Here is a 9,500-nt window from a genome sequence, read left to right on the forward strand (position 1 = left end):
TCTGTAACTCCTAGAAGCGGAGCCGACAGCTAGAAGCCAGTGCTCAAACACAACTGACCCTCGTTTTTTTCCGGCTAATTAACAAAGCTTTATAAAAACCTTTGCCCTCAACAGTACTTAAGGGTAGCATATCCATCTCGATTGACTTGCAGATACTTTGGGTAATTTTCTCTGCTCGTTGTGCATCGCAGTTCCTCCGTGCTAACACCGAGAGCAGGATGCACCGCCACTAACCAGGGTCGGATGTACGTTCTTCAAGTGGTACATCATTTGAGTCGTGGAGGAGTTGTATTGGCTTTGTTTGGTAAAATGTTTAATTGCTGCCACATAGCGAAATCCATTGCATTCCTTCAAGACTCACACTACGCAACAGAACACACATTAGTTTTATCGATGAACAAATAATGTCATCGACGAAATTCTTAAAGATCGATAATTGATCGTCGATTAATTATGCCCATCCCTAGTGTGTGTGTGGTCCACCTGTGTGTGTGTGTGTGTGTGTGTTCCACCTGTGTGTGTGTGTGTTCCGTCTCTGTCAGTCAATCTGAATATGCTGTCCACATTTTACTGTGTGTCACACTGTATGTCTTGTAACTCATGTCCTTTGAGTTTCTGCATGAGGGTATGCATGTCCATAACTGCATGGATGGTGTGTGTGTGTGTGTCTGTGTGTGTCTGTGTGTGTGTGTCTGTGTGTGTCTGTGTGTGTGTGTCTGTGTGTGTGTTGACCATGCGTTGTGTGTTCCAGCCACTCCTCTGCATGATGTAAAGCGTATGGCATGGAACAGCTCAGGCCCCTCTGGCCCAGAGCCCCAGCCTGCTGCTCCTCTAGGGAACACCGTCCTCACTAGTCCCCAGCCCAGTAAGAACACACACGCACGCACGCACGCACACACACACACAGCAGTCAGAGCACACACACACAGCCTAGCAAGAGGGCAGTTGTTGTAAGGTTATAGGATAGAAGAGTGATGGGAGTGAGGAAGCTGAAGGCAGCTGGCTCTGTCAGAAGCTACTGAGCTACAGGTATACAGAGGGAACACATGTTAGGAGGAAACCAACAGCTCTCATCCGTTAATATAGCCCTCCTTTCATTTCTCCTTACTCTTCCCATGGTCTGGCTGTATATAGCCCTCCTCATCTCTCTCTCTCTCTCTTGCTTTTTCCTTCTCTCTATAGCCCGTAAGCAAGAGATCATCAAGATCACAGAGCAGTTAATTGAAGCTGTCAACAATGGAGACTTTGAGGCATACACGTGAGTATGGACTACAACTCCTAGAATGCAATGGTATACTCAAATGTAGTTGTACCATTACACTGTCCCGATTCCATGATGATGGTAGACCAGGGTGGTGGTTCCCATCTTTAGAAAGGAGGACCGGAGGGTGTGCTCCAGTGGTCAGGGTATCACACTGGTCAGCCTCCCCGGGAAAGTTGATTCCAGGGTGCTGGAAAGGAGGTGCTAAACAATGCAGATTGTGTCCTGGCCGTAGAGCAGTGGAGCAGCTCTTTACCCTCGCATGTAGTTTGGGGGGTCATAGGAGTTTGAGCATCCAGTGTGTGTCTGGTGGACTTGGAGAACACCACCGTGTGGGACCCTGAGGAAGACAGGCGAGTCGGTGCGGCGTCAGCAGGGATGCGCTTGTTTTACCGGATTGTTGTGGTGTAGAGGGAGCTGAGCCGGACGACCAAGCTCTCGGTTTACCAGTCGACCTCCGTTCCAGCACTTGTGTACGGTCATGATCTTTGGGTAGTGACTGAAAGAACCAGATTTTGGATACAAGCGGTGTGTAAATGAGGTTCCTCCGTAATGTGGCCGGTCTCAGCCTTAGAGATGGGAGGAGGAGGAGCTCAGATAGGGGAGTCAGATGGCTGAGCGGTGAGGGAGTCGGGCTAATAATCAATAATCCTGGGCACCTTCCTATGGAGGTTTTCCAGGCACGTCCAACTGGGAGAAGACCCCGGGTTAGACCTCGCTGGAGGGATGATATATCTCCTCCAACCTCGTAGCACCTAGGGACATCTGGAATACCCTGCTTAGCTTGCCAATAAGCGGATAGTGATGAACGGATGGAGTCTTCCACGATAATGATGATATGTTTGTATTTTTTATATCTTGGAATCCGTTTTCCTCTACTTACAAAAATGCAAAGAAATAAACACATGTAGTTGACAAGTTTCCGGCCCCCCCCATTCAAATGGAGGTCGATACTGCTGGTGCTGCAGCTAACTAACTTCTACTACTGGACCACAGACAGCTAGCTAGCTAGTTAACTGAAAATCTTGGCATGTTTCTGACATCTTGGCATGTCAAAGCTGGAGATGTCTGAAGAGCACCTGAACGTCTGGTGTTTACTGGACTTGGCAACGCGTCAACATGGCTATCGCTGCAGCAGTGGAACTGGCTACAGTAGCTAGCTAGCAAGTTGGTTGCTGGTTGGGGGGGGGGGGTGGTGTATATATTATGATCACGGCCCTGGTGTGAGATGACAGTAGTATGCCTTGATGGTAGCAAGAGTTCTAATGAACCTTCTGGTTTCCAATGGAGAATTCTCTTAAGATTCTCTCATTAGGGTATCTCCGGTAGGAGGGAACCTATTGTTATTGTTGGTATTATTATTATTTTTTATTTATGTATTTATTTTCTTCTCCTTGCGCCCAAATATCTCAAAAAGTCCCTGGTCATAAATGTTCTAATTTGGAACATTGATACTACATCCAAGTGGGTACCCCCACACCAAATATGGGCCACATCGCACCATAGGGGGCGCCACAGGCCACGCCCAAAAGTCCGATTTTCAAGGCGATGGCATTACCACCCCATTGCTCCAATTCTTCTGAAACTTGGTGTGCATGTCTCATTTTCCATGAGGAACGAAAAAGCCTTAAGGACCCATAAGGTCCGCCATGATGGATTTTCCTGTACAGTGATCATTTTGGGAAACATTAAAAATTATTCTTCTCTTGAACCAAAGGTCTAATTGACTTGAAATTTAGTACAAATATGTATCATTGACGTATTAAAAATTTGTACTTAAGACAATTGAATCAAGTACAAAATGGCTGAAAGGGGTATATTTATGTAAATGTCCACATTGCCTCAATATGTTTGTGTCACTAAATCAAATGTATTTTTGAAGGATGGTTCAAACCTAATATGCTTTAAGGTGACATGCCTCTGAAGTACCCTGCAAAGTTTCACCTTAATATGTCAAAATATGACTGAATTACAGCTTCAGTACTTGGACCAAATCTGACAATGCTCGCCATTGGAGAAACAGCTTTTTTTAATATCCAGTTACTGAACTTTGTGTATTTCATGCCTGGGAATGGCTCGATTGGCTAAGATGTTGTGCTGTGCACAACACTCCAATCATCTGTTTAGCGAGACTGTGTAAACCACTGCAAAACAAGCCAGGTTCACCACAGTAGCTAGCTACTTGTAGTCTACGCATGATAGAGATAACTCTAATGGTTATCTCTAATGAAGTAAATTGATTGTTCAGGTGGATCCCTTGTCCGTTGCACAAATTCATTTCAGTAACCTAAGCCAGGACACATCCCCACTGATGCCAGGCGGGATTTGAAATTCCCTTCCATGACAAATTATGGCACTCCAAACAACCTTTTTAAAAAACTATAAGTTATTCTTTACAGCAGCAACCCAGTCAACTTTGGCTGAATCTAACAACGCTTACCACAGGAGAAACAGCTTATTTTTTAATACAGTTACTGAACATGACACTATCCAACACTGAGAACAGCTCAATGGGCTGGGATGGTGACCTGTAAAGTATAAGGTAGTAGGTTGGAATCCAGCCATTATCTTTTGGCCTGTCATCATTTTGATTATCTGTTTAGTTCAACAGGATGACATCATTCTGAAATACCATGCACAATTTCATGCAATTTCACCTTGAAATGTCAACCGTTTCATAGCCTTTGTCCCAAAGCTAATACTCTGACCTTTCTATTCATACAATCTCAGGAGTTGGTGTGTAGCAGAGAGGATAGAGAGACTGACTTGTAACCTTATGCTCATGAGTTCAAATCCCCATTCAGCCTGTTGATTAAGTAGTTTTGCTCTTTCGTTGTCCTACTCTCAATCTTCTAAAGTGTACATGTTTATAATATTTTGCGGAGGAACCCGCATCGCTGCTTGCAGCTATATTTATTATCATTATATTATCCTTAAATTGTTATTAAATTGTTATAGTGATACAAGACTATCTCGAATGCTATGGACTCCTTTTTTTAGTGTTTCTAGATAGCAATGTGCTTGAAAGATCAAGAGCTTGCAAACTGTAATGGTTAAAAAAGTCTTGTCCATCTTTTTTCTCCTTCTTGATCCTCTGTTCCTTTTCCATCTTCTCTCCTAGGAGGATCTGTGACCCGGGACTGACCTCGTTCGAACCCGAGGCCCTGGGCAACCTGGTAGAGGGCATGGACTTCCACAAGTTCTACTTTGAGAACTGTGAGTCCATCAAATACTCGCTCTGACACGCACATTCACACCTTCAGGAGAGGCTCCCGCCCCTGGCGTGGCACCCCTTCAGCAGGGCGGCAGAAAGAGGCTTCTCCTGGCCAGCTGGGGCACCTCACACTGCCCTGGCCTTTGACAGGTCCCTGATTGTTTCCTCCAATGTGCGTGTGTGCTTAGTGCTGAGCAAGAACAGCAAGCCGGTCCACACCACCCTGCTGAACCCCCACGTTCACCTGATTGGCGAAGACGCCGCCTGCATCGCCTACATCCGCCTCACCCAGTTTGTGGACGCGCAGGGCCGCCCCCGCTCCAGCCAATCAGAGGAGACCAGGGTGTGGCACCGTCGCGACAGCAAGTGGCTCAACGTTCACTTCCACTGCTCGGGGGCCCCTGCCGCTCCGCTGCAGTGATCAGGTACACACACACGCACACTCACGCACACACACATGCACACACACACACACATGCACTCACACACACACACATGCTGTGTGTGGACTCGAACTCATGGTCCCTAAAGACCTACTACATGCCATAGAACCTATCGGTCACCATGCTACATCACTGTGTGCAGTTGTGCTGGCACAGAATACGCCCCATACAACCATGCATACACACTCTCACACGCAAACACACTCACACATGCACAGGTACACAAACTCACGCACGCACACACACACACGGATACATCCTAATAGTTTTGACTCACTTCTTGACACTTTTTCATTGTTTTTATTTCTCTCTCTGTCTCCCTCCTTCCCTCACCCTCTCAGCCAGGGTGGTGAGGCTCCAGGAGGAGTTCATGTTTTGGGGCATTTTGGGCTAGTGTGTTTTAGAGGCTTGTCCTCTGCGTGGCCAATGCCAGGAGCCCGGCTGGGCGAGACCACACCCTCTCCACAACACCAACCAATCCCCTCCTTCCTTTGATCCGCTGGGGGCTGGCCGAGTGCGGACCTCGCCCCCTGGGATGATGCATGCATCTGGCGCCCAATAGGAGGGTGCGTCTGTGCCCTCTGAACCCCTCCCCTGGCAGCCATCTTTCTTCTGCCCGTGTGAGATGACCGCAAACGGGGGAGGAGAGGGTGAACCGTTGAACTTGTGACAGTTATGAGTATGAGTTATGATTATACTGTGTAAAATATGACTAGATGTACCAGACACCACCGAACCCAAGCAAGCATTTCTAAACCAATAAGGGAGGAGAGTGGGGAGGGAGATTTTAGCAGCTGAGATGTCTGTCTGTCTGTCTCTACGAGCCATCGGGCAGAACTTGCGTTGTGTTGGAATGTCGGAAGTTGTGATGTTAGGATGTAGGGAGCACTTTTCCAACGGGAAGTGTAGAGGGAAAAAAAACAAGTCAGTTCAAATCAGAACTTGATGAGGTGAAAACTTGATATCAAAAGGTGAAGCACCAAAGTGTAGAGCTGTAGGCTTCTTTTTTTTTGCGTTTCTGTGTTGTTTTTTTTGTTATTGTTTTGTTGTTTAGTTTGTTTACAGAGAGAAGGGAAAGGTAGGAGCTGGGTTTGACAACGCTTCGTTGTGTTTCAGCATCGTATCCAGCTGCATTTTTCTGTGAATATCTGAGACTTGTGTCTGACTGACTCTGTATCTGAGGCAAATTTTAAGTGAGTTTAAAAAGAAGAAAAAAATATATAACTTTTTATCGTGCAAGTGAAGCTGCTGTGCGTGTCTGTGTGTTGGTATGTCTGTATGCAGTCAGGGAGAGGTAGGCTTTGGGAAATGGTCTGCGTTTTGCATGTTTTCCCCCCTCCTCTCTCTCTCTCTCTCTCTCTCTCTCTCTCTCTCTATCTCTCTCTCTCTCTCTCTCTCTCTATCGCTCTCTTACTCTCTCTATCGCTCTCTCTCTCTCTCTCTCTCTATCGCTCTCTCTCTCTCTCTGTGTCGAACCACCCGTCTAGTCACGACCCTGTTTCCTTCTAGTCCCTGTGTATGACAGTGGGTGTATAGATATGTAGAGATGTGTATATACATGTACATTCAAGAGACACTCCCACAGGACACCTCACCAGCCAGCCCCTGAGCATCACCTCACTTCCTTATCCGGGCCTGACTGCTTGCACATTTTAAAGCATGCTCCTCCTAAATGTGGGAGTCTCTCTCTCGTGCACACACACACACACACACTCAAGAACGAGGTCACGTGGACATGTCACTTTTGAGTATATAGAAAAGGTCCATTGGGAGGAATTCAGCTTGCAGTTCAGGTGTCCCAACCGTCCCCCTGCCCCTACCCGGAGCTGTGTCTCCTGCTGGTCCCTACATATCAGCCCCTACCCGGAGCTGTGTCTCCTGCTGGTCCCTACATATCAGCCCCCAGGCCTGGGGGCTGGGCCTGGGGGCAGGGCCTGGGGGCTGGGCCTGGGGGCTGGGCCTGGGGGCAGGGCCTGGGGGCAGGGCCTGGGGGCAGGGCCTGGCTGTGGAGCAGTGTGGGGGAGATGCCTGTGTGGGGGAGATGCTGGCCTGCTGCTGTGCTGATGTTGTGTGCTCGTCCACCCATGCAGCTGTGCCCCCTTCATCATGACCTGGTCATCCACGTTTCAGACATGGCTGTTTCAGACATGGCTGTCTCTCTGTCTCTCTGTTTCTGTGTTGGGTTTTGTTGTGGTTATTGCTGTTTTACTGTTGTTTACTGTTGGTAATGTACCGCTCAGCCAAGCTAGAGTTCTGCAGTCTCCCTGTAGCGCACACACACACACACACACACACACACACACACACACAGACGTTGACTGAATGCCCCTTATTGACACAATGATTCAGTTAGATTTATAATATGATCGCCAACCAGATTGAAACTGAAAGTTAACAAACACTGACAGACACACACACACACACACACACATAAACATAAATACAAAGGGAAATAACAATAAGCAGTAATTGAAAACATTGGAATATGATTGAATATTTATTGATTTAAGTACAATTATTGATCTGTAGTAATCTACCCTTTAGCGGTAATTGAATTGCAGGGCTCTTTCTGAGAGAGGGTGAGAAAGGGAGAGAGTGTTGGCCAGCAGGATGAGATGTACCGAGCTGTGGAACACCAGAGGGACATCTAGTATATGCATGTTTCAGTTGAGCATTTCTACCATGTACCTAATTGAATACGGATGGAGATAAGAGTTTATCATGTATAACAATATTTGCATCTTTGAAATGAAAGCCTCCATCCAGAATGTTGAATAGGTGACATGAAAAAATATATATATTTAAAAACACAAAAAAGCATTTGAAAAAAACGTTTTGAGGAGCCGTAGCTTGGTATGAGGCCCTTGTTGTTAGTATTTCCCCAGCATTGTACCGATATACTACTACTACTACTATTACAGGGCTGTGCTTCTCTCCAGCCTGCACTCGGACGCTGGAGTTTTTTGCATGATCATGATGTACAATTAATACAACCATGAATTGACGACTATTAAGTGTTTGTCTGAATGTTAGTTGGTCTTCATCATAGCTTTGTTATTCTTCAAAACTTGGATCTTGAAAGTATTTAATAAAAATACTATTTCAGCATTGCTTAGTCTGGCAGTCTGTTTATTCCATGTCATTAATGAAACTGCTGTTTTCAAGACCGGATACATCCCCACTTTATGCTCTATACTGCAAGTCGACACTTTCTGACTGTAATGGCTGGTAAGTCAGTCCACAGTCAAGGGCAGCACAGCCTTGTTTAAGGTGACAGCATGGCCCTGTTTAAGAAGGAACTGTTGTCTTATTTAAGACGGGCTCTTATAATAGCTGTTCTGTTTTATTTTAGGTTGTGTGTGAGATGTAGGACAGCTCTCTAGGTGCTTCTACACTGTGATTAATGAAGAGGACTTCACAGCAGGTCAACTCCTCCACCCCCACCCAGCCCTCCTCCACCCCCACCCAGCCCTCCTCCACCCCCACCCACCCAGCCCTCCTCCACCCCCACCCAGCCCTCCTCCACCCCCACCCAGCCCTCCTAACCCTCAGCCCTCCTCCACACCCACCCTTCCTCCACCTCCACCCACCCAGCCCTCCTCCACCCCCAGCCCTCCTAACCCTCAGCCCTCCTCCACACCCACCCAGCCCTCCTCCACCCCCACCCAGCCCTCCTCCGCACCCACCCTGCCCTCCTCCATCCCCACCCAGCCCCCCTCCACCCCCACCCAGCCCTCCTAACCCTCAGCCCTCCTCCACACCCACCCTGCCCTCCTCCACCCCCAGCCCTCCTAACCCTCAGCCCTCCTCCACACCCACCCTGCCCTCCTCCACCCCCAGCCCTCCTCCACAGCATCTGAAAGACATGGAGAAGACCTCGAGAGCTCCAGATGTGCATGGATGAAAGGTGATGGATGGATGCGAGGCACTGACTCTAAAACTGAACCGTAGCAGACGCCATGGTCCCTGTGAGTCCAGAGGACGAGCTCTACAGGGAGCTGCTTCAGTTGGGCAAAATCTGGGTTTTCTCCGTGTTTGTTTAATCACAGTCAGTAGATTTTGTCTTAATATTTGCTTATGTGTTCAGTTTTCTACACTCAATCATGTATGTGTTTGTTCCTACTGTAATATCAATGACTCCTGTATGTCGGGATTACACCCCAGCTGTACAGGACTGTGATACATGATCTTCCTCTCAGAATATGAATATTAAGACAGGAAACAGATCAGAACACTAGCTGATCACCTGATGGTTATTAACAAGTCTTATTTCTCCTGCAGCTAAAGCTGACTGCAGTTCTATTCTGTTGTTACGGAACAGAATCAACAGAGGTGAAGGACAACCAGAGCCTCCGTAGTCTAACCACAGCTAGATGTGTTTAACTGACTTCTAATAATTAACTTAACATCTCTACTAATCCTTATTGTATCACATCCCCTGTAGCAGGACAGTCACAGCAATAGGCATGGCCCCTGTTGATGCTGGTTCATTACTGAAAAACTGCAAAGGGCGGATGCCCACTACACTGTCCTGATAATAAGGGTGAAAAACTGAGAACCCTTTTTGACCTCTGTACCTTCA

At 47.2% G+C, this 9,500-nt stretch overlaps 1 protein-coding gene across 16 annotated transcripts in view; it reads left to right on the top strand.

The window, feature by feature from the left end:
* Nucleotides 1–8,028, top strand: part of camk2g1 (calcium/calmodulin-dependent protein kinase (CaM kinase) II gamma 1) — a 36,293-nt gene extending 28,265 nt beyond the window's left edge. For 8 of the 16 annotated variants that reach the window (XM_084671023.1, XM_084671026.1, XM_084671027.1 and 5 more), the window contains 4 exons: nt 1,183–1,258; nt 4,383–4,477; nt 4,664–4,900; nt 5,260–8,028. In XM_084671023.1, coding sequence (XP_084527149.1) covers nt 1,183–1,258; nt 4,383–4,477; nt 4,664–4,896 — 404 coding nt within the window. In that variant the 3' untranslated portion in view covers nt 4,897–4,900; nt 5,260–8,028. Of the gene's footprint in view, nt 1–751; nt 866–1,182; nt 1,259–4,382; nt 4,478–4,663; nt 4,901–5,259 lie in introns of all 16 variants that reach the window. The other 8 variants (XM_084671016.1, XM_084671021.1, XM_084671019.1 and 5 more) reach the window with 2 other exon arrangements.
* Nucleotides 8,029–9,500: the final 1,472 nt, after the last annotated feature.

The sequence above is a fragment of the Hypomesus nipponensis genome, chromosome 13, assembly GCF_054491055.1.
Source record: "Hypomesus nipponensis isolate SF chromosome 13, ASM5449105v1, whole genome shotgun sequence".
NCBI lineage: Eukaryota > Metazoa > Chordata > Actinopteri > Osmeriformes > Osmeridae > Hypomesus > Hypomesus nipponensis.